The 26,142-nt window shown below is 42.0% G+C and overlaps 1 protein-coding gene across 1 annotated transcript in view; it reads left to right on the plus strand.

Annotated features, from left to right (window-relative positions):
• The first annotated feature begins 6,052 nt into the window (after positions 1 to 6,052).
• Positions 6,053 to 26,142, plus strand: part of NECAB2 (N-terminal EF-hand calcium binding protein 2) — a 52,420-nt gene continuing 32,330 nt past the window's right edge. The window contains exons 1-3 of the mRNA XM_039353791.1: positions 6,053 to 6,301; positions 14,065 to 14,089; positions 22,312 to 22,420. Coding sequence (XP_039209725.1) covers positions 6,089 to 6,301; positions 14,065 to 14,089; positions 22,312 to 22,420 — 347 coding nt within the window. The 5' untranslated portion in view covers positions 6,053 to 6,088. The remainder of the gene's footprint in view (positions 6,302 to 14,064; positions 14,090 to 22,311; positions 22,421 to 26,142) is intronic.

Genomic DNA, 26,142 nt, shown 5'->3' on the forward strand with positions numbered 1-26,142 from the left:
GCTGAAAACTTATTCCTGTAGAATGGTGATTCCGATTTTGCTGTTTTGTTTGCTGCACAATCAGCCAGTTGTTTAGACCGGGTTTCACATTTTTATCTACCTATCAAATTCTTCCCAAGGACCTGAGATAGGCAGATGGATTACCCCAAATTAAAGGATTACCAGGTTGTAAAAAGGGAGGGGTTTTTTTTCTTCTCTTTCTATAAAGGAGAGGGAAAACTTGAACGTTTATTTTTGCAACCGCTGGATGGCACCAAAGTATGCAGAGTTTTGGAAGAAAGAAATGTAATTAGAAACAACTTCGTCCCAATTTCCAGAGAGAGCCTAAAGCCTATTAGACGTTTCGGCCTTATTCTTCCTAAGAGCCGATGAAGCCTAGCAAACTGTTTAATAAAATTGTATTTAAAAAAACACACACGTTATTGTTGACTTCCTTGACAAAATTCCAGATAATAACTTCCACCAATTTCCCTTCCCCCTCGTCCCTATTTATATGCTGTTCAGTTTACTGCTGTGAACACTTGCCGGCCTTTCTCCATCCTGGCGTTACTCCTGCTCAAAGAGTAGATGGTAGTAGTCATGGTTAAGAGGGCCTTTGCACAACTTTGTGTTGTGTGCCAGTTGCACCCTTCCCTGTGCATGGTCACTCATGCCCCAGTCATTTCTCAGATTACTGCAATGTGCTCTACATGGGACTGCCCTCAAAGAGTATATGGAAACCTACACTTGGTGCAGAATGAGTTGGCCTGCACCGTTCGGGCAGCCCCTAGTCCTTGGCATATGACCCCAGTTGAACACAAACTTTGAAGACCCCTGTCCTAGGGGTACCTCCTCCTCCTCCTCCCCTTCTTCTCCTTCACTTTCTTCTTCTCCTTCTCCTGCTAATTCTCCTCCTCCTCCTCCTTTCTTTTCCTCCTTCTCCTTCTCCTCCTTCTCCTTCTTCTCCTCTTTCTCTTTCTTCTCTTCCTTTTCTCCTTCTCCTTTCCCCTTTCCTCTTCTCTTCCAGATGAGACAGCTCCTCCTCCTCCTCCTCCTCCTGCTTTGGTGGCTCATCCCAAAGCTGAAATTTCACATTTATTTCCCTCCAGGAAGCCTGTGAATAATCGCCCAATCTCTTCCTCCTCATTTTATTCGGTGGCAGCTGAAGACACGTGAGAAGCAAAGAGCCTCCAGTCCACGGCAGAAGGTTGTTCTGGCCCCGTCAGCAATTGGCCTCTTCCCCAGAACCCCCAAACTCCAGTCAGTTCCTGTAGTGGGGCTGTTAATCACAAAGCTTTGCCATTTTCAGTTTAAGTTTTGTTAACTTGGCAAGATAATTATGTAGATAATTAGACCAGAATTCCCAGATGGTGGAAGTAAGCTGTTTATCGTAGTCTGGCAACACAAAGATAGGGATAGTGGGTGTTTTCCCCTTTTTTTCCTGCTTTGCAAACTTTCTAAGCCACAAGCTTGGTTCCTGCAAGATGCATAACTTGATTACTGAATAATTCAGGCTTTAATTGCATATTTAGAAAGCAACTTTGTCTGGGATTGCCCAATGCCATAAACCTTGAATTACCCAAGTTTACATAGCATACCAAGCCCCAGCAAAGAAACCAGGATTGACACCAGCCAAGCTTATTTCATTCTACAAAAAACTTCTTTTGAATGTGGTTCAGGGGACTCAATTATAAATGAGCAATGATCTGCAGAAATTGGGCACATAGGAATTTGCAGTCGTCTCCTGGACAGAACACGCCTTTGGTGCAATCCACAACTCTCTATAGTGTACTTAATTAATATGCATTGTTGACAGAATACTGGGAGTCCTAATAACAACCTTCACATTTGAAACATTTTTCGTAAGTTATTTCCTAACTTGCAATTAACCCATTCCTTGCTGGCAGACTTGAAACCTAACAGGCATGACACAAAAGGAAAAAGGGAAGAAGAGGGAAGAGGGAAAAAAAGAGGGCAAATCTCTGGCAATATTAATTAGCCAGATAACTCTGCTGGCTTTGCCTTCTTGCTTCCGACCGGTTGCTTAGCAGCCATTTAATATTACAACAAATATCCGCAGGGTTACTTATGACCTGTTTCTGAAATTCTGATGGCCAGCGTACGCACACACACACGCACATACACACCCTGGAAGTCATGTGACCGCATTTTGGACACTCTGCAACCAGCCCACTTAATTGCAATGCTCCAAAGTCACGTAATTACATTTGATGACATTTTTGCCCCAAACCAGCCTTTCTGGGTTTTTTTTTGGCAAATCCGACCCACGTTACAAGTTCCATTATAGTCATAAAGTTGAGGAACACCTGAATTTGTTTTCTTAGTTCTTGGCAAAGAGAGTAGTAACATTCTTGATGGCTGTGCAAGTCTTAGAATTGGCCTTTTTCTCTTCTGGAGTTTTGACAGTAGAGAGAGAGGCACACAGATAAGATTCACGGTAGAATTTGTCTTGCAAAGGAAGGAACTTATAAAGCATCTGCGGCTGAGGTCAGAAATGAACAAAGCTCCTTTTTTCCTGTTCCTTTTATTCCTTTGATCTCGTGTGTGTGTTCTATCTCAATGGCATGAACACTCGGAGGCGGAAGATTTTCAAATATTAATGGAGGAATTGCAGCATGCTCAGCCAGCTGCTGCTTTTAGGCCGTTCGCATCTTTGCTGGAAATGCGAGTGGAGAGTGATGAAAATGTTGCAGTGCAACTTTTTAAACAGATCCAGGCGCACGCAGCTTCAGCCCCAGAGATGGGAAGGAAAAGACCCCGTGGTTCCAAAAACAGCATAAATCACGGACTTCTTTTAGCATTCAGATTTCATGTTTTCCTAGCCGAGCCATCTTTAAAAGCTTGTGTGTGTGTTTGTCCTTTATTCTTTTTGACCACGGAGATGCGCTGTTCTTTTGCAAAGAGGCCTTTGGAGAGGGCACACCCAGAGAGTGTGACTGTGATGTTGTTGCGCTGTTGGAAACTGGGCAGTGATTGTGACATCCTTACCAGGAGAGAGCTCTGTTGATGGAAGGAATGCATTTTTCAGTGGGAACATTGTGGAGGCTCGAGGGGGGGGAGAGGAGGGGTACCTTCTGTTTGCGGGTTATTCAGCTTGACTAGTGATCAAAGAGTCCATCTTGGTTGCAAAATCCAGAAATCCCACGGGAGCTTTCTGTGGTCTGAGTTCTTGCAACCACTTCACGTGGCACTAGTTTCCTGATCCTTTAGCCCAGATTTTTTTTTCAATCTTAGCAACTTTAAGATGGGTGGACTTCATCTCCCAGAATTCCCCAGCCAGTCATGCTGCTCCAACACTGGAGTTTTTTTTAAGAAGAGATTGGACAACCATTTCTCTGAAACAGTATAAAGCAGTGTTTCTCAATCTTAGCAACTTTAAGATGGGTGGACTTCAACTCCCAGAATTCCCCAGCTAGCATGGAGTTGAAGTCTATGCATCTTGTAGTGGCTGACTTTGAGTTTCGGAGTATCTGGTGGACCTATTTTCTGATCCTATCTCCTCTTTTTCTTTCTGTGGGAATGAAGGCAGGAAGGGAGGGAGGGGGGAGGAAAGGAAAGAAAGAGAAAGAAAGAAAGAAAGAAAGAAAGAAAGAAAGAAAGAAAGAAAGAAAGAAAGAAAGAAAGAAAGAAAGAAAGAAAGAAAAGAGGGAGGGAGGGAGGGAGGGAGGATGTATTTGCTTTCAGGACTGGATTTGGATGCACTTGGATTGAATCTTGGAACTGGCCAAAAACCGTTCAATTGAACTGGCTGCTTCCCTGTGGATCGAACATCTAACTTTGTTCACGCTGGAATCCAGAATGTTTCTTCGATGCCCTGCTTGAATTCAATCCGACCGATTGTCCAAATGGAACTGGAAACGGAATTGCACTGATTTGCAAAGACTGGATTTTGCCTATACAGCCCCCCCCCATCTAAATGCTCTGATGCAGTGACCCCCCCATCTCTCCCCTGATGCCCCAGCACTTGACACAATCTGCCATTCATTAGCAAATAGGAGCAACCTGACTTTGACATTTGCCTCCAAGGACCAGGGACGCTCCAGCCTGCTGGAAGCCTTTAATTAGTTAAATCTCTCCAGGGAGTCCGAGAGAGGAGCAGATCAGCCAGAGATAAAGCATCGGCCTTAGCAGATATGAACTTTCCCTGGACTCAGAAGACATCGAGCAAAGCGGGTGGATATTCCCAGCCGCAGTGAAGGACGAGGCTAAAACCGAGCTCAGAAATTCTGCAGTCTCCTCTTGAGGGATCTAGCCAGGGCTTCAGAATGCAGATCAGTTGTGACTCTCCGCATGCCATGAAAAAGTGTCAAGATCATGCATATATTTATTACATATTTTTTTATCCCACCTTTATTACTTATAAATAACTCAAGGCGGCAAGCATACCTAACACTCTTTCCTCCTCCTCCTCCTCCTCCTGTTTGGTTGTGTGTGTTTTCCATTCAGAACAGAGCCAAAGTGCCAGTAAAGGTGTACACTTTGACACAATGTCTATGGAGATGCTCAGTCATCCAGGTCAGGGTTGCCCCCAACGGTGCTTTTTCACGAAGAGAATGGACTTCCTCGTTTTTCTTTGAAGACGTTTCGCTTCTCATCCAAGAAGCTTCAGAGCTGAAGAAGCTTCTGGGATGAGAAGTGAAACGTCTTCGAAGAAGAACAAGGAAGTCCAGTCTCTCTCCTCGTGAAAAAGCACTTTTGGGATGATACATATTGCTAGATAGGTAAAAGTCTCCATCTTACTGGCAGTTCACTTACAAGCATTAGAGTCCTGTTGGCAGTTCACTACAAGATTTTTTATTTGCTCAAGAAAACATAAGTTAAAAAAAATATATCTCTGCATTCAATATTACCTTCTTGAGTGCCCTCTGTTCGCTTTCTATGTTAAGCCAGGATTCATTATTGAATCATCCACGTTTGCCTGGATTTGTGCAAGACACTAAGCTAAAATTAACTTTTGGGTTTGGTTTAGCCTACCGCATCAACCAGATTATACTAAAATATGTGGTTGCTTCTTTGATTTGACTTAACAGGAACTCGGGCTTTGTGATTTGTAAGCCATGATTCACGGATCAATATGTATGACGTTTTTCAATCATGTATGTTCAGCTGTACAGTACTATGATTCATTCAACCCAACATGCTTCAACAAGGTCGTCTCAGTAAAATGGTTGATTTTAAGCATTATTGATGATCTGTGATGATTGTCCCTAGTTGGGATGATATTATATTATATTATATCCTATATATGTTGAATCAGCTTTTCATCTTTCCAAAGTTAGTAAAATGAGGACCCAGATTGTTAGAGACAATATGCTGACACTGTAAACCATTTTGAAGTGGAATATGTCTAAGTGCTTATTATATTATACTATATTATATTATATTATATTAATTATATTATATTATATTAATTGTATTGTATCATATATATAAGTTGAATCAGCTTTTCATCCTTTCAAAGTTAATAAAATGAGGACCAAGATTGTTAGGGACAATACGCTGACACTGTAGACCATTTTGAAGTGGAATATGTCTAAGTGCTTATTATATTATATTAATTATATTAAATATTATATTTATATATTATTATATTATATATCACATATCATATTAATTATACTATACTATACTATATATTACATTACATTACATTACCACAAGATGACCGGAGTTGCTTGCTTTCCTGTTGAACCCCCCCCCCACTTTTTTCCCCTTTGCATTGGCCTTTCCAGTCCCCTCCCCCCCCACACCTGGCATCTAGGAAACTCCAGGCAAGGGCTCATCCTTTTCCACGCGCGCCGGCGAAAAGCCCCGGGGGGGGGGCTCGCGCCTCTCCGCCGCCCGCTGGATCGGAGACAAGACCCGCCCGCCGCCGCCGCCGCCCCCCCTCCCGGTGCCTCCTCCTGCCCCCCCTCCGGCTTTTAATCCCCTCCGGTCCCCCTCGCGGGGCCAGTCCCGCCCGCCCGCCTTCCTGCCTCCGGCTGCCTCCGGCGGGGGGCGCCCAAGGGTGGGCTCGGGCGCGGAGGGGGCCGGGGGGCGCGGGGGGGCGGGGATACCCCCGGCTCCAGCATGAAGGCGTCGGGGCAAGATGTGTGAGCAGGCAGCGCGCTACTGCCGCGAGAGCGTCCACAGGCTGCTCCGCCAGCAGCCGCAGCCGGCGAGCGGAGGGCTGGACGGGCTGCTCCGCTGGGTGGTCACCAAGATGGGCGACGGCCAGAGCCCCCTGGCCGAGCGGGAGCTGCTGCCCGAGGGCCCCGCCGCCGGCGCCGAGCCGAAGAAGGGCGCCTCCGTCATCCTGGACGTGAGTCGGGCCGGAGGGGCGGGGAGGGGATGCCCGGACCCCTTGCACGCCCACCTGCCCCCATCCCGCCTGGCTGCCCCTCCCCAGCGCTGGCTGCAGCCCCCCCGGGAGATCCCCCCCACCGGAGCTTTTCTCCTGGCCCCGATGGCTGGGGGGGGCAGCCGGAGTGGGGTGGGTCTCTTGGCTGCGCGGGGAGACCCCTTAGCAGGCGCGGCTCCCTTGGACGAACAGCTTCACCAAAGATCTGCGAAGGGGCCACCATAACCACCAACACCCCCCCCCCGGAAAACCTCGCCTCGTCCCCCAGCCCGCTAAACTCCGGGGACCCCAGGCTCGGCTCCTTCAAGCCCCCCTTCCTCTTCTCCTCTCTCCCCTCGCGCGGGATGCCGGGGGAGCCTCCAGCTGCGGGGGCAGTCTATCCCGATCGAGGGACTGGGCGAACCTCGGCGGGTTTTTTTGGGTGGGGGGGATAAGAGAGGAGAAGAGGAAGGGGCTTGAGGGAGCCGAGCCTGGCGTCCCCGGAGTTTAGCGGGTTAGGGGACGAGGCAAGGTTTTCGTGGGGGGGGGTGGCCCCTTTGCAGAGCTTTGGTGGAGATGTTCCTCCTCCCTATCACTCCATCCCGGAGAAAGACCCCCCCCCATGTAGCCTGGCTCCGAAACCCAGGAAAGGGGGGGGGACTACAAAACAGGAAGGGGGGGGTTCTCCCGGAGCAGCTGCAAAGGGCTTCCTTGGAGGGGGGCTCTCAGCCTTTCTGGAAGACCCCCAAGAATGTGGTCTTTTTAAGAAAAAGCCTCAAGCTTTGGGCCGGCCCCCTCCTCCGTTGCAGTCAATCGGGTGGGTGGGTGGGGGCGAGAAGGTCAGCTCCCCCTTTCTCCCTGACCGGTCCGTGCAAATTGTTTGAGAGGCCACACATCAACAACAACAATATCTCCAGGTGCAGCAACTTTCAAACAGCTGAGACCCCCCCCCCCAAAAAAAATTCCTAGAAACCTTTTCAGTCTTTTGATAAGTTTTGCACTCACCTTGACTAGTCGGTTGAAGTTTTCTCCTCCTTAAAAAAACTATTACGCGGATAAAAAACGATCCAACTTGCTTTGCAGGGAAAGGAGAATCCTGGAGAAAGAAAGAATAATGGCTGAGGCTGAAATTTCCCTTAGTTAGGGAAGAAATCCCCGTCCCTCTTCAGGAATTAATCTTTTATGGTTCCCTCCCGAACATGTAGGAATTGCGATTTACTGAAATTTAGATGGGAAATAGGAAAAAAAAAACAACACCTTTCTCCCGTTTCCCAGATCAGAACAGATCTGGCGTGCCAGATCTCATCAAATAATAGTTTTCCTCTTGGGATTGATATCAGGAAGGTTTGTGTTGGGAGCAAATGATTTAAATTTTGTTAAAAGTTATGTAAGTGGGCAGTGCTATTTTTTTTAAGTGTTTGAAAGTCTCGGGAAAAGAGAATCTCCGATGAAAATAATTTACATAGAGAGTTCTTTTGGAAATCAAGGCTAACAGGTTTTGTTTTTTTTGCTTTGTTTAATCTGTGCTTGGGTAGGAATCACAAGTGATAATTAAGGCTTGTTTATCAATAAAGAAGGAAAGTGCACTTTCCCTCCTAGAATTATGAAATGCAAACAATTTTCTTGCTTGGTTCCCAATCTTATCACGTCAAACAATGTGGTTGTATAATGTGGAGAAACATTTGGCTAATGAATTTGTTGTAGTTTTTTTTTTTTTTTAGAAAATTGTACGGTGAACAAGAACTTTTCCAGTATTGTTTAGGATTGACAGCTTCAATTCTTTTGTATCAAACTGGTGGCAGAGAGTTCAAAGGGACCTTAGAGGTCTTCTAGTCCAACCCCTGCTCAAGCAGGAGACTTTAAAAATTGCCAGTGATGGAGCAGCCACAACTTCTGAAGGCAACCGGTCCCACTGATTAATTATTCTCATTGACAGGAAATTTCTCCTTATTTTTAGACTGCTTCTCTCTTTGATTAGTTTCCATCCATTATTTCTTGTCTTGCCTTCTGGTGCTTTGGAAAATAGGCTGATCTCCTTTTCTTTGTGGCGGCCCCTCAAATATTGTTTGTTAAAATTTGACACACATTCACATTCCCTATCCTCTTTCTCCCACACCGTTGAATAAACACTTTAACTAGCTCAGTTACAAACCTCTTGGTAGACTTTAAACTTTTAAAATGTTACCCTAGTCACTTCCTTACGGTTTTGAATGCTGTGTAAATGAGGACCGCTTCCTGAATTATGGTTCAACGTATTGTCGAAACTCAGAAAATGTGAATTCAATAACCAGATTAAGCATGTTGTGAAAACTCAGCAGTTTTCTGGTTTCCTTCTTCACCTGGTGTGCTTAGGGCACTGTTTATATCTATTTGCAAGGCAAATATTCACCAAAAGGTGTGGACCATGGTGGTCGTAGTCCATGGTAACCATGGTGACTGTCACCATACAGCTTGTTTTACATGATCTTAGCTCCAGACTTCACTGCTAAAAGCTAGTGTGCAGAATACTTAGAATTCAAAATGCATTCCATTTTTCTTGAAACAATCCTTTAGGGTTTCCTGCCTGAGCAGGGAGTTGGACTAGAAGACCTCCAAGGTCCCTTCCAACATCATCATCATCATCATCATCATCATTATTCACTGCAGCCAATTCGCCACGGCCAATTTGCCATGGGGCAACTTGCTGCAGGATAGTTCAATAATTCAGTTATTTAAAACAATTAAAATATTATTTTCATTTTTGTCATGCGCATTTCATTTTCCCCCCTTCCTTCGGCATCCTTTCTTTAATGATTCCATTCCTCTGTTTCTTCCATATTAGTGTAACTCTTGTCCTGTGACGGGTTGGCTGCAACGAGTTGTCGTAGACCCCTTGCTAAGGGAGGAAGTTGCATGCTGCATCCCTGTATGTGTGGTGCCATACCTTGCCACAATAACAGTAATAATTACCACAATAATAATAAAGCACACCTCTGCATTTGCCCTTTTGGAAAGCCTGAAGGTAGCAAAACCAAAACAGAATGAGTCAGCTATTATTTCACTTCTCTTTTGGAAATGCCATCCAAATGAGATATTAGTGGTGCCAGCTGGAACTTAGCCGATGTAGCAAGTGGAAATTTTAGTCTACTAAATTTTGCAGCTACTTGATAACCAGATATCTTTTCGGCTGTTGTTGGTTGATGAGTTGTGCAGGATCCTCTTATTTTAGCATGAAGCACTCTCTCTTCCACTCGCCTGGGAGTTGAAGTCCACTTATCTCCAAGCTGCCAAGATTGAGAAACACGGGGTGTGCATATGGATATGAAGCAAGGGTTGGAAGCTAAACAAGGAGAGAAGCAACTTAGAACTAATGAGAAATTTCCTGACAGTGCAAACAATAAGCAGTGGAATGGCTTACTTCCAGAAGTTGTGAGTGCTCCATCACTGGAGGTTTTCAAGAAGAGAGTGGACAGCCATTTGTCTGAAATGGTATAGGGTCTCCTGTTAGGTGTCTAACACCATGATGTGGTTATGAAATGTTTAGATAGCTTGGCATAGCGAGAGGGCAGCATAGAAGTTTAATAAATAAATCAAAATACAAAGGTTACAATCTCCATTTTGGGCTTCTTACATTCTTGTGCTTGGTCCCAAACACCTATGTGTCTATCACAAGTTAAGGCCTTTGCCAAGAATTCAGCAACAAGGGGTTGTGTGAATGTGTCGCCAGATGCTGGGGACTTGCAAAACTGAGAATGTTTTCTCATTTTAGATACTTAATGGCAGGGGTCCCCAAGTACCAGGCCATGGCATGCTAGCAACCGGTCCGCACATACAAGCAAAGCCCCATCCACAGGGTGCAGGCAGCACACAAAACCACACACCCTCCAGTCCGCAGAAAAAGCTCTCTCCATGTAACCGGTCCCTGGTGCCCAAAAGGTTGGGGGCCTCTGCCCTATTGTATGACCTTTTTGCCACGGTTCTTAAGGAAATCACTGGCGTCATTAACTGAATGCTGCTTCTCCCATGGACTTTGCTAGAAGCCAGTTGAGAAGGTCCCAAATGGCATTTGCATGATCCCAGGACACACGACCATGGAGATCCTAAGTTGGTCATAAGTGCAGGGACCTGTTGTAAGTCCCCTTTTTCAGTACTGCTGCAACTTTGAACTGTTACTTAGCAAATGGGCGTAAGCTGAGGACTATTTGTAGACCACCAGCTCAAGATGCAAAGGCCTGGTCTTTCAGGTGTCCAGCAGGGTTCATAATTCTAGGGAATTTCCCACCTTCCAGATGTGCATCGTTCTTTCCCTTTCTTTGGTCCAATCCTTCCCCAAAGACCAACTTGGTTAATTCATCTTACTTTACATTTACTCTCCTTTCAGAACTATCAAATATTTACCTAGAGCACAGGTCAGCAACCTGCGGCCCCAGAGCCGCATGTGGCTCTTTGAGCCTTTCCCTGCGGCTCCCAGCCTCCATTTTGCAGAGAGAGACAGAGAAAGGCTCTCTCTCTCTCTCTCTGTGCGTGTGTGTGTAAAAAAGAGGTGTGTGTGTGTGTGTGTAAAAAAAAGAGAGCGGACTCACAGTGTTCTCCGACCAGCCGACAGGCTTACTGGGCGGAGCTCCTCCCTTTGCTGCGTCTCTGCAGGAAGCAGGAAGCAGGAAACAGGAAGGGCAGGTGAGAGGTAGCTAGCCCAGCTCTGCTGTCTCAGGAATTCTGGGAGTTGAAGTCCATGAGTCATAAAAGAGCCGAGGTTGCCTAGCCCTTGGCTTGTTGGAGAACAGCTTGAAGCCAGCCCCTTTTGACATCTAAAATGAAAATAACAGTGCATATATCTTTTTTACCTTTATGAGATAGGTAGGTAGGTAGGTAGGTAGGTAGGCAGGCAGGCAGGCAGGCAGGCAGGCAGGCAGACAGACAGACAGACAGATAATTTTGAATATTGGAATCCCAGGTATGAACATTTAAAGTTAATAAGATAAAAACAAAGAACTCCGGGATGTAAGGCAAAAGGCTTTTTTTAATTGCTGAGCTTTCATTAACAACCTGTTAACATCATCAGAGCAAAGGGCATATGTATGTGTATGTATACATATGTATATGTGTGTGTGTGTATGTATGTATATATATGTATATATATGTACATATACCTATAATAAAGGTAAAAAAAGGATATATGCAGTGTTATCTTCATTTTAGATATCAAAGGGACAGGGTTACCTCAGTGCTGTTTCAGAGTTTTTGCAATCAAATGATTAAAAGCGAACAGGGGAAAGCAAGGTTTGGGAGGTAAAATCCTCTTCACCCAGGCGCCATCCGAAGGGATTAGAACAACAAATCCCAGGTTCCTAAATCAGCCATTTATGGAATTCATTAGGCCTGTTTTTTTCCTCTCTGTTTCTACTGCGCATTTATTCCAATCCATTGTTTGTGCCATTAGCTGCCTTATAGGTGGGCAATTAAATTGTACCTTAACAGCTGGCTTCCTTTGCACCACAGACTTGAAATGCAGCAGCTTTTTGTCAATTCTCATTTCAGATTAGCTCTGTTAGCAGCACACTTTAGAGGCTGGTTTGAGCCGGCATTTCCTTTAATGCTCACTTTGCCCAGATCCAAGCATCACTTGGGGTATATTGAAAAGGCAGAAATCAACATGACTGGACTCTGTGATAGCATTGCCTGAGATAATCTTGCTTTTGATCCCCTGTGTTTTGGCTGATGTTTCTGACTGCCCCCCTTTTTTCTTCCATCACTCTTTCTTTTGAGTTTTGACCCAGAAAATAAAGCCTTTTGCTTTCCAGCTGAACGAAAGCTATTTGTATGACAGCCTTTTCATCCTGTTGACATTGTCTCTGTTTGTGGTTGTTTAATCAGGTGCCCTCCATAGCTCAAATGAATGAGCTCAAGACTGAATATGTGTGTATAACACACACACACATAAAATAGTCTTAAAAATATGAGTCTTGGGTATATTCATATTCAAAATCAGAAAACACAGATCACCAAGTATATATATAAAAGCAAATTGCCTATGAATAATGCCAGTTAAGAAGGTTTTAAATGGATTGTTGTGCTTTCAGGGATTTCAGTAAAATAATGAGTATATGCAAAAAAATTGTTTTCTTCAACTGCTTGTTAGGACAAGAATAGGGAAGCAAGTTGCTCTCTTTTATTCCTGATCACAGATCTGTCTATCTGTCAATCTATCTATCTATCTATCTATCTATCTATCTATCTATCTATCTATCTATCTATCTATCTATCATCTATCTCCATCTCTAGCTGTATCCATCCATCCATCCATCTGTCCATCTATCCATTTCTCTTTCTCTCCCATCTCCATCTCCATCATATCTATCTATCTATCTATCTATCTATCTATCTATCTATCTATCTATCTATCTATCTATCTATCTCACTCTGTGACTCTAACTCTATATCTATCTAAAGTATGAGAAAGAAATTCAAAACAATTCTCTCTTGATTCAATTTGGTATAAAAGAGGAACACTTTTAATTCTTGTAACAGGCCTTGCAGTAATAAAGGAGCATCCAGAAGTCCTTGTAGTTCTTAGCCTGGCCTAGCTTGAAGGGCTGTGTTTCTTTTCACTTTTATTTCTCCCTGTCCTCTACCTGTTCATTTATTTACTCATCTATTATTCAATTTATATGGCGGCCAGCTCCAGTAATTTTGGGTGGCCCAGAACCATTGCTGGGGAAATTCCAGCTGGGGACCTCCAATGGCTCTGCTTTTTAAAATAATCACGATAATAATTTAAGTTAGTCATGAATTCCAACCCATCTGGAGAATAGCAGCTTCTGGAAGGTTTGCCTTCAGCAATGAATTACCTCTATCTCTTAAGTGGTTTTTCAAACTGATTTTGTTCGTTTGTTTGTTTGTATTTGTCTCCAGATATTATTTCCACAAGATGTCTCCCATTATTTGTGTGTGTGTGTGTGTGTGTTTGTGTGTGTCTCTCTCTCCTTATCCTTTTTCTGCTTCTGCTTCTGCTTGGTTTGGTCTAAATTTATCTCCTTGCTACGCAGAGAGAGCAGGTCACTCTTCTTTTACTATCCTACATTAATTATACAAGCCTTGTGAGTTCACAGAGACCGGCTTTGCTGACACGTTCTCTTTTTTAACACCGGAGTATCAAATATCATTTTATTGTGTTCTGTTGGCAATTTTGCCCTTGGCATCAGGCTCAGCATTTCGAACTCCCTTAAGGTTGGCCCTTGATAACACTTCTTCTTTCTTATCCGTTTTGTTCATTACTCTACCAATCTATTTCTTCCAACAAACTGGGAAATAACTTGTACACTTCAGATCCTCACCTCACTGCAATTCAGCTGTCTTTTCCCCTGGCTGTTATGGGAGCAGCTGCTAAACTTTGTGCGAAGAGTGAGGAACAAAAGTTCAAGTTTAAAAAGAAGACCTGGTTTTGCTCTCGGCAGTTTTTCTGCCTTGGGGAGAGTTTGCATCACAGAAGCGTCTCTGGAGGTTTTTCCAAAAAAAGATTGGACAGCCGTTTGTCCACAGTGGTATGAGATCTCCTGCCTTCGGTAGGGGGTTGGACTAGAAGATCTCCAAGGTCCCTTCCAGTCTGCTGATTCTATGATTCTTGGTGATTTCTAAGCTAGGATTTGTGGCTTAGCATGATATAAGAACTAAACTTGTGGGTTTAATCCATAAAAAAACAGTATTTGTTTGAACGGTAGTGAGCGAGCTATAATGAAATAGTAAATATGTCCTTTTTTTAATTCTAGATCTTCAGACGAGCAGACAAAAATGGTAAGTTCCTTCCTTCTTTCCTTCCTTCCTTCTTTCTTTCTTTCTTTCTTTCTTTCTTTCTTTCTTTCTTTCTTTCTTTCTTTCTTTTTTCTTTTCGATGTTGCATTGCTGAAAAGATAAATATTGATTCTTGCAAAGAAGAGGGTTTGAGAGGGAGATATGTAGACAGTCTTTAAATACCTGAAATAAAATCCTACAGTTTTAAAAAAATCAGGATTATTTTAGAAGAGAATATTTGTAGCTCAGGGCTGAAATAAAGTTCCTTGGTAATCTCTGAGTTTGATGGTTTTCTTGCAGACGTTTCATTACCAAACTACGCAACATCATCAGTGCTAGAAGGGAGTGAGGTGCAAACTGATGATGTTACTTAGTTTGGTAATGAAACATCTGCAAGAAAACCATCTCACCAAAAGAATCTGTAGATATTTTGATTCTCATCAAAAGTATCAGTAGATATTTTGATTCTCATCAAAACTCTCGGTAGAGTATCTGTAGATATTTTGATTCTCACCAAAAGTATCTGTAGATATTTTGATTGACAGAATACCAACATAAGTTTCCTTAGGGGCATTCTCTTCTACTTCTATTGCAATTTCTATTCTTGATCAGTTTCCTTTTAATATAGAATTTATTCTAATCTGTGTATATCCACTGGATAACAGTGAGTTATACATAATAACTTAAGCCTACATATTGCAAGAAAGCCAGAATAGTTTCTGCTCTCTGATTCCTAAGCTGCCCTGTAAAAAGCCTTGGGTATTTTAATTAACAAATCAAATATGCATAATAAGGTAGTTGCTTTGTTTTTGTTTCTTTTTAACTAGAAGAGGATTAAGACCCCAACATTCATTCCTAAAGACAAAAATATAAACTAAAAGTAATTATTGTAATCCCCATTAGACTCAGGCTATGAATGTGGATTTAGGTATCTACAAAATCTTCACCAGGTGCTTTTGAGCAAGACTGTGTTGGTATTTGTAAATTATCCTGAAAATAGAGACGAGCGATTCTATTAACTTTGCTAGCTGTAGAAATGTAATGCAAAATTGGGCCAGTTCTTAGCAGAACCTGAAATGAACAAAACTGACATCCATCTACTGTACACCTGGCCAAATTAAAAATGCACAGTGGTTCCCAGCATGCGACAATTGACAATATCTGGCTGGATCTGATTTTAGCAGCTTTGCAATGAAGCAGCGAAAAAACTCAAATATCCAGATTGCTAGGGAACCCAGAGGCTTAAAAATAGCTAAGAACAAATCAGCTATTGTCATACACTTCCTTCTTTCCTTCCTTCCTCCCTTCCTTCCTTCCTTCCTTCCTTCCTTCCTTCCTTCCTCTCTTACTTTTTATAGAATCAGCTCTAAATACCTTTACATGTTCAGAATCATGCAGATCCATATTAAAAGACATGATAGATCATCCTTAGGGATAGTTTTTATGGTAATTTTGTTTTAAAAAAAGATTGGATTCTCAGAAAAAACTGAAAGCATATATTGGCATTGATTTAAGTTAGAAATAAATACCCTTCCATGTATGGTCCATTTTCTTCTCTCCATTTGCAGAATGATTGTGTGAAAGAATTTAGTAGTAGTATGGAATCTATGGTTTATGGCTTAACGTATTATATGAACTTATCCAAACGTAGCTCAAGCAAAATCTGCTTTCAGCACAGCGTATGATCTCAGCCAAAAAAATGTTGAATTTTCAAAAGCCATTAGATAAATCCTTTGTGAGATCAACTTAGAATTCAGTATTCTGCTCTAGGTATTCTGTCCAGAAATATAGCATAGTTATTGTTAAAAATATAAAAAGAGGCAATTAGGACTCAGTATGAAAAATAGTCTCATTCTAGGCTAACAGAAATTATTTTAGTAAAAGAACATGAGTAATTGTAGCCATAGAGACAGGCCTATCTACCAAATCTGAATTTGCTCCGTTTCCATTTCCAACCTTAAACAACTCTGCTCCCTTTGCTTTTGAACACAATGTGTTCAAATACGCGTGCCTGGCTGAGGAATTCTGGGAATTGAAGTCCACAAGTCATAAACGGGCCAAGTTTGAAGACCCTTGCACTAGATCACCCAAAGAGAAGAAATATTATGCTCTAATTGATCCGAGCTTAAAAATAACCTAGCAAGCATCAGCCAGTGACTATTTATCTAATGTTATAGAAGCCCATCAGGAAGAAAAAAATGGCTTGATTAGAATTTAAGTATGTTCATTTTTCATTAGGAAATTTGATTAATGGCAGATAGATCTTCAAATATGCCTTTCTTGGCAAGAACTTAACGTTTCAGTTAGCTAGTAAGAAATCAGGGTAGCTTCATCTGGAACTATTGAGATAGACCAGATCAGGAAAAACAGATGCCGCATGAACTCCTGGAAGTCTTTATTGATCTAGGGCAGCTGTCTCCAAACTTGTCAACTTTAACACATAACAAAATAACAGAGTTGGAACGGACCTTGGAGGTCTTCTAGTCCAACCCCCTGCTCAAGCAGGAAGCAGGGGCTGCCACAAAGAGGAGGGGGTTAACTTATTTTCCAAAGCACCAGAAGGCAAGACAAGAAACAATGGATGGAGGCTAATCCAGGAGAGAAGCAACCTGGAATTAAGGAGAAACTTCCTAACAGTGAGGACAATCAACCGGTGGAACAGCTGGCCTTCAGAAGTTGTGTGCACTTCATCACTGGGGTTTTTAAGAAAAGACTGGACAACCACTTGTCTGAAAGGGTATAGGCCCTAGGGTCACTTGCTTGAGCAGGAGGCTGGACCTTCAAGGTCCCTTCCAGCTCTGTTCTGATTGATTGATTGTGAAGTCCTTCAAATGTTGCATCAAATTGCAACAGAATGCCCCCTCAGAAGGTTCCCTGGATCCCTACATGAAATACACCATCTCAAGGGCACTGCTATCCAACGTCTAAATGACCTAGATACCCAGCCATAGGTTTAGTCACTCCAGTGACTACTGATACATAATTTAATTCTATTCATAATTTTATTTATCACCTGTACTGTCTGTTTTTAAAATAATTCACTGCTCTAGTGTTCTATATTTTGCTATACATTTTATATGCTGTTTTTTTGGGAAAAAAATTATGCACTAATGCTGTATTTTATTGTGCCATTCTATCATCTATCTATTCATCCATCCATCCATCCATCCATCCATCCATCCATCCATCCATCTACATACACACACACACACACACACAAACACAAACACACACACACAAACATACATTTCACCAGTTCCCATCAGCAAAGAAAAAGATGTGAACATCTGGAAGGAGGTCAAATAAGAGATCAAATCTGCCTGTTGCACTTCAATTTAGAAACAATTGGTATCAGGTAGTTTCCTTAGACCAGTGGTTCTCAACCTGTGGGTCGGGACCCCATTTGGGGTCGAACGACCATTTCATGGGGGTCGCCAAACAAGGCTGTCCGCCATTTTTTCCCATTTTCTTTGGCCACGCCCCTGGCACCTGGTGATGTATAAGTGGCTGGGGGTCACCACAACATGGGGAACTGTATTATGGGGTCGCGGCATTAGAAAGGTTGAGAACCACTGCCTTAGACCATTTTCAAAAGTTGATCAGCTCTTTAAAAATCCCACTGTTTAAACCTCCAAGAAGACATTTTGAATGGAGGAAATTTTGGGAGCCTTTTGAGCCGGAGACCGAACAAAAATACATTGCAACGAAATTAACGCCTGCTTGGTGCTTCCTCCTAAATGTTATTCCTCCTCCAGGGTTTTCTCCGTTTCACTGTGTCAACTGTGAATTGACAGTTAGGAAGGCATGTTTACAATTATTCCTGCATTAGACAAATGATTGCCCACGCAAGAAGAAGCACATTTGCTGAATCCCCCACCCCCACCCTTCGATGCTGACAAATCTGCTGAATTTTTCCCAAGAAAGGCAGAGGAGGATACCAAATTGTTAATTAAAGAAATCAAATCCACGCTCAAATCCTCGTCTTTTAGTCACTCTGCAGAAACTCCAAAGTGGATTCTTCTCTTCGTTATATAATTGCTCCGGATTATTTGTTCCGCTTGTTGGAGAATATGTTGAAAAAACCAAATCCTCTGGGTCTTTCGATACATAACAAATTGGAGCTCCTTTAAATCTCGGCGTGCAAATTTGCATGGCATTTTGTTTGCGCGACCCCTTTTTTTTTTTTCATGCCAATGTTATTTGCAAGCAGCTTTCCTAAAGAGAAAGGGAAAGGTAAGGACAAGCTTGTTTGCAAATTAATTAGGAAGTGCTATTTAACTCAGTTCAAATATGATATCAAATATTAAATTATCACCCAAATTAATTCCTCCTCTGGTGCTTTGACCATCTGGATAAAGTAATCTCTGAAATAAACTTGACCCAGCTTTCTAATCTTCCTAGGTCTATTTGCTCAAGTCGTACAAGTTTACTTTCAGACCTTTGTGTGCACAACTTGATGTCAAATAGCCAAATGAAGGCATATGCAACATGAATCATTTGTTTTCTGTGACAACAAGAGACAGTTAAAGAAAACTCAAACAAACTTCTTTCAGAGACTATTTTGTCTTGCATTCCTTGTCCGCTGTTACATTTGCATGCCATTTCTTGTAAGATACATATATTTGTATGCAACTGTTGCAAATAGCTTTTATTTTGAAATTTGTTAGCCATCTCATGTCAAATGACTCTGGGTGGCTTACAACATAAAAAACATTAAAATCATCAAGGCAGATAACATGAAACCATGAAGCTTTTAGAAACATTCCGTGCATTCATCTTTTTGGTCAATTTCCCCCAAGCCTGTGCATTTTGTGTCTTTTTCTTAGAAATATCCCAGTACAGATAGTCCTCAACTTATTAAATTGCTAAGTAGCTTACACTCATTCAAAATTACGATGGACCCAAAAAAAGGTATTTGTGATAAGGATTTGAAGTTCCAACATCCAGCCCTCTGTGATCACATGATTGCATTTTGGGTATTGGCAACTGACCCATATTTACAGCTGTTTGCAGCAAACCACTATGATTTATGATGCTGGAAACCAGCATTGACCTCTGATTTCCAGCCAAAATCCATCCATTGCGGAGAATGGGTTTGCTTGTATGACTGCAGATTCAGTTAATCGCTGCTGCAAAAAATGTAAAATTGGGTCAGTCATGTGGTGATCCACTTAATGACCAGCAGGAGTTACAATTGATGTTCTGGGTTCAGCTATGGTCATAAATTGAGGGCTACTTGTAGTGAGCAGCTGTGCTACACTGTTTTGATATAGGAGGAAAACAAATCCTGATCAATCTGTCCCTGTGTAAAAGAACAGAATGGCAGGTATGGGGCAGTCAGGGGCAACCATAATTTTCTGCTATTTTGATGCCAATCGCTGTATTTTTTTTTAAATGGCTGCTTTAGCTTTGAAGTGCACTAATTATGATTTGATCTCCAGAGATGAACCAGACCAGCTAGCTTTTTAGCCCCGTAGGTGGAGAGATGTGCCTTTTCTTCTCAAACACTCATTAGCTGATCAGGAAGAGCACAAAACAAAGCGGGCATCTTGTTGGTCTGGGAATTTAATGGCTAAATTATGATTTGCTACAGACCCCTGAAGACGCAGGTTAAGTCCCATCCCAACCACATCAGTGCTTCTTTGAAAAGGTCTTTGATTAGCAGAATTTGCCCTATTAAAGAAGTCTTCCTTAAAAGGCTGCGCACGTTTGAAAGGCTTAACTGGCTGCAGCCTCAGGAACCTTGCTGCGTTTGGCCAGCGGGAGGGGGCTGAGGGCCCCATGCAACATTTATGGAGCTGCGCTCTCATTTGAGATCACAAAGACGTTCTGACCAGCAGGGGTATAAAATCTAGAGCAACGGGAAAAAACGTGGGTCTTTCTCCAAAGTGGGCGAACAGAAGCCCAGCCAAAGGAAATGGATTAGTTGCAGAATAAGAAAAATACAGCATTCCAAATAATAACGAGGTCATGCTCTTTTATATATCACCCAAGCTCAAGGATGCTAGGGCAGGGGTAGGCACCTTTGGCTCTTTGATGACTCGTGGACTTCAACTCCCAGAATTCCTGAGCCAGCCATGCTGAGGGGAAAGGGAGAACAATTAATCAGTGGAACGGAAATTGCCTCCAGAAGTTGTGGATGCTCCATCACTGGAGACTTTTAAGAAGAAACTGGACAGCCACTTGTCTGGAATGGTATATAGGGTCTCCTGCTTGAACAGGAGGGTGGGTTAGAAGACCTCCACGCCCCCTTCTAATTCGGTTATTCTGTTATCAAAGAAATTGCAGTTGATTAAAAAAAGAAGGCAGATGTGATGATGTGAGGGGTCTCGGTTTTCTTGCCAAAGATCCAGGTGAAGAGCCAGGTCTTCATTGCTCTTCTAAGAGCAACCACTTAAAAGTTTAGTTTCCACTTAAAACTTAAGGGGCAGCATCCAAAAGCAAGAGGTGAACTTGAACAGATCCATCTCTAGGGTCTGAGACCCTAAAAAGAGGGCAGAGAAGAGCAACGAAGATAAGAAAAGGTCTAGAGGCCAAACCATATGATGAAGGGTTGAGGGAGCTACATATATCTCGTCTAATGAAGAGAAGGATTGGGATGATGGGATAGCAGGCTTCCAAGGTTTCAGGGACTGAGAGAAGAGAGAGAGCAGGACAAGAAACAATGGGTGGAAGAAGAGAGAGCCAACTTAGAACTAAGGAGAAATTCCCACAAATGTTTTCTGAGCCAGAGAGAAATCCTACATAATTCCCCCCTTCCAGCTCTGTGTGCAGATTTCTAATTACAGTATTTGTACAAGGTCTGTATTAATTACTCAGTGTGAGTAGAATTTTCAGCTGGGGCTGTCTTGAAGCTCATTTGCTCTTTGTTCAGCCAAATCAATTAATAGTTATAGTTCAGACGGTATAATTGTATGGATGAATAACTTGCCCTGGACAATACCTATTACAGTTTTTAAACACAGATTCTTTTTTAAGATTTTTTTTAATCCCACCTTTAGTACTTTATAAGTAACTCAAGGTAGTGAACGTTCTATTTTCCCAACAATAACCCTCTGAGGTGGTTTGGGCTGAGAGAGAGGAAGTGACCCAAAGTCACCTTGTCAGCTTCCATGCCTAAGGTGGGGCTAGAACTCACCATCTCCTGGTGATTAGCCCAGAGTCACCCAGCTGCTTTTGCGGGTCTAAGGTGGGACTAGAATTCACATCTCCTGGTGATTGGCCCAGTGTCACCCAGCTGGTTTTCATGTCTAAGGCAGGACTAGAACTCACCATCTGTTGGTGATTGGTCCAAAGTCACCCAACTGCTTTCTTGCCAAAGGCAAAGACTAGAACTCACAGCCTCCTGGCGATTGGCCCAAAGTCGCGCAGCCTATCTGTCAAACCTCTTTTAAATGGAGGTTCCTGTTCTAGGTGTATTTCTACTAATGGCGGAGGAAAAGTGGCATGGAAAAAGTGGCATCTCTCTCCGTGCACGTTTTGATTGCTTTGCTTTTGCAGTTGTGAGTGTCGCTTTGAACCAAGCTCACTGATTCAGAGTCTGGAGACCCACTGCGTTTCCATAGCTATTCCAGGAACAAAAATGCATATTTCAATGCTTCTGTAAGCTTTAATGGCACGATATGAAATACCGCTAGTTTTTAGCAGCATCAGAACAACAGAAAAATCATTTACTCTTCTCACAATTGTATCGCATCTCCAGAAATAACCAGGCATCTGGGTTTTTTTGCCAGCTTTGATAATCCAAAGTGATTTATTTCCCCTCCTCCTCTTCCAGATCTGGTGTTATTCAATCTGGGAGGAACGTGACTTATTCCCAGCAGTTGCATTTCTAGGGAAATTATTGGCTAACCAGATTTACACTTCACTAAGACAGACCATTATAGCAGAATCTTGCAAGTCTGATAGAGTTTATCTTTCCTTCCATTGTACATCAGGGAATAGCTAGCTTGAATCCCTTTTTAATACAGGGAGACCTCAACTTATAACCGTTCAAAGTTACAGTAAAACTGAAAAAAAAGGGACTTACAACCAATCCTAACACTCAACTTGCCTTCAAAAGTTGTGGGTGCTCCATCACTGGAGGCTTTTAAGAAGAGATTGGAAAAGCCATTTCTCTGAATGCTTGGGAAGATTCAGGGGGTTAGACTAGAAGACCTCTGTTCTGCACCCACTCCCCCTTTTCTCCTGTTAATCCCTCACACCTTCTGTTCTATTACTTACAGATGATGGGAAATTGTCTTTGGAAGAATTCCAGGCCTTCTTTTCCGATGGGACTCTTAACGAGGAGGAGTTGGAGAAACTCTTTCACACCATCGATTCTGACAACACCAGGTGAGTCCCTTTAGATTCCTTAACTGCTTTGCCCCGTCAGGACAGGCCTTGACTTCTCCATCTTTTCCTGGACTGAGCTGACATATCAACAGCGATGGTGGAGCCACTGAGAACTCTGTGCACAAAGAAGTGAGACAGGGAGGACTCTATTGGCACATGGTGTCGGGGATGTTCTTTTGAGGTTGTGTAATGTCAGGCCTAAGGCCAAAGACGACACCGTGAATTCCAGTTGAGTCCAATTCTTTATTTGCTTCCATCTAATAGACCAGGCATGTCAAACTTCCGGCCCATGGGCCGGATGCATCACACCAAAACCGCGGGCAATGGGGGAAAAGTCACGATATGTTGTGTCTGGGCTTGTGTCAGGTGCTAAGTATCCATAGGTTCTAGTCAAGCTGATTTATTGCTCATGTCTATACACAAGAATCTAATCGACTAATGGTCAGCACTAAATTGATGCTGGATAAGAGTCAACAGAATTCAAAAGAATTTGGACTTAGATCACTTGTGGGAATGTAATGACTCTAGGCTGATTCCTCTCTTGACTCCTCCCTCAGGCTCTGCCTGGCCTTCTCCTGTATTTTGGGATGCTCAGGAGGTGACCTTGCTGATAGGAATAAATGAAAGGTCTTCAAAATTTGAACTTGTAAGAGGAATTAATTGTAAGAGGAAGTAGCTGTAAGAGGAAGTAGCTGCAAGAGAAAAGAGGTAAAACAAATAGGTAAAGGTAAAACAAAACAAACTGAATAACAGGAAAACTAAAACTAACCGAATAACAGGAAAGAACCTGTTGTTCTAAGAACCCATACAATAAACAAGTTAAAAGAGCATGCCCAATATGCGATTGAATGTTATCTGACACACCTTGCATACGTTGTCTGCTCATTTAAATGCACATGTGATATATGATTTAGTATGTTTGGGGAGGGTAGCAGGAAATATGTAGAAGTCGTTGGAGAGAATGTAATCTCATAGTACCTCAGCCAATGGGGAACGAGGAGGGATGGACAGCCGGTGTAGGGAATATATAAAAATGTTGATTTGAGAGGATGAACTTTGGAGAGAACCAAGATTTGGTGGCCTCTCTCCCCGCTTATCGCAATAAACAAAACAAGGAGGTCTTCACTGTGTCTTGGCTATTGGTTATTGGTCGATGGTCAGGCGAATTTGCCACTGACTGCAAAGGGAAGTAGTCAGGAGCACAGACAATGCCAAGGGCATTGGGGCAATTGATCACACAGAGAGGGTGTGTTTGTGGTATCCCACATCTGGAATGCCTGGTCTAGAGAGACATGCTGGGAACCTACACTGACACCTTTGAATGGCAAACAAAGAAATTTGCTTTTCTATATGCAATTTCTATATTTTTAGGCTCAAATAGATTTTGAGTACTTTCTCTGTATTGGATTTTATGTTTCCTATAATTACCTTTTTAAATTTTGTAATTGCCTTCCATTGTTTGCCCGTTTGTCACTTGTCGTATTTTTTAAAGAACTTTTTAAATCAGTGGTTTTCAGTCCAGAGAAAAATCTATATATACTTATAGCCATTATCCAAATATAGTTGTACTATATTTTAAGGCTTAATTAAAGTTTCATTACCTGAATCGTGAACCTTCCACTGATTGAAAGTCTAATTTAGAGAAGTAAAAGAAATATGTAGTTTCTTTTCATGAAAAATGACGCAGTCACAAAAAAAGAAATTTTCACACAAAAGCTCTGCAGGGGAAAAAAATCTGCTAATATCCCACAATTCAATTCAATATAGTCTAATGCAAGAAAATAAAATAAATGATACTCAGTAGGGGCTAAAAGCCAAAATAATATATATATATATTAAATCAAAGCTATGAAAATATATAATTGCTGGGCCAAACCTAACCAGAGATAACATGAAGATGCAGATAAAATTAGAAGCAGGATAAAATTGCTCCATATAAAATACACTTCACAGTGCATAGAAGCAGAAAATATCTGTGCACATATAAATAGCACTCCTCAAAGAAGAAAAACGTACATCTAAAAAGCAATTAATTATGACAAGAAATGCTAGTAGAAAAAGCTGAGGGGGAAAAAACCAGTTATTGCTACCCAACCTGGTGTAAGTGAAAAAGTTTGAAATGTATTTGGCCTTTCTTTCAGACTCCAAAGTGGCCAAACTTTCTTTCAGTTTAGGTGAGTGGATTGAGAAGCAATTGGGTTTTTATCTGGTCCAGCAGAGAGAAATCTTCTGTTAAGCAGCCAAAAGCATCTCTGGCTTTCCATGCATCAGATATTACAAGGAGGATTTTTTAAAATCTTTGGCTTAAGATTTTCTATCCAGATTAACGACACACAAGAGAATATCTGTAGCTCAGGATTGACTTGGTTCTTGGTGCCCTCTGAGCTTCGTTGTTTGCTTGCAGACATTTCATTACCCAACTAGGGAACATCATCAGTGCTAGAAGGGAATGAGGTTACCCAAGTCTATCACAAAAAGGTCACTGTTATCTGGGATTTAGACAACAAATTAACCTCCCATTTCATGGAAAGAGGGTGAACCTGTCGCACTTGTTCTGAAAGTCTTCCGTCACTTCATCCATCACCGTATTTCTCCTCCATTCTTTTCCTTAAGATTACTCTAATAATTTCACATTTTAAATAATTCAGAGCCTATTATTGTCCAGAATTCCTTCCTACCATCCTCACAGTAGGAAAGCTAGATAATGTTTTGTGGCCCACACTGTTAAGCAATGTAGCCTCATTCTCACTTCCCAGGTTAGCAATTAGTTGAAAATGTGTTTCAGACTGCATGTTTCTTTGGTTATTGCAAAATTCAGACGCAGAGCTAAAAATTGTCCTGAATTCTTGGGACTGTGCTTCAAGTGGGCGGAATCAGGGGAAATAAAATGCATGAAGCCAAGTTTGGAGAAGGTGATTTCGGGTATCATCATCTTGAGATCTTACTTGGGTTTTTTTTTTCTTTAATGGTTTATAGATTAGAGGGTCATCTTTTGGTTCCTTGTTTTATGAGACCCTGGTGTCTTCACTGCAGCCCTTCTACCACCATCTGAAGACACAACCGCAACATTGCTGTCTTCACACAAGGAGAGGGCAGGGATTTACCGTTTGTTTATTTATTCAACAAACTGATATGGCTGCCCAATTGAACCAAAGGAATTCTGGGCCACAAACAGAGATAAAATTTCAGTACAGTTATCAAACATATTAAAACAATATTGAGAGCGAGAATTATAACAGCTGCCATACAGATAATGTAAGTGATGTTGTGCATGTCATGATCTCATTTGCAAGGTGACATAATGACCTGCATAATCACGCATTAGTCATGCAAGTGTCATGGGTGGGAAAGAAATTTGAATGAATGAATAAATGAATAAATAAATAAATATCATCCTACCTTGTACCAAGTACCTATAAGAACCGTGATAGAAAATATTAATGAAGGCACCAATTGTAAAATAATTAACTTTTAAACATCTTGACCAATTATAATGGAGAGAGAGAGAGAGAGATTCTGTGATAGGTGATATATTAAAAGAAATTAAAATATGGGGGAGGGCACAAATTTCCAAGGCAGTGATCTTTTTTATGATGTTGCTTTCCCAATATTGTTGCCTGTAGCAACAAATCATTGTGTGTTTACCTTTCTTCCAAGTCTCAATTATATCATAGCTATTGTCAGTCTAAAAATAAAGCTGGTGAAAGAAAACCTTTCCTTGT

Source organism: Crotalus tigris, unplaced genomic scaffold (genome assembly GCF_016545835.1).
Source record: "Crotalus tigris isolate CLP2741 ecotype Arizona unplaced genomic scaffold, ASM1654583v1 scf7180000018525.42219311030:4301911, whole genome shotgun sequence".
NCBI lineage: Eukaryota > Metazoa > Chordata > Lepidosauria > Squamata > Viperidae > Crotalus > Crotalus tigris.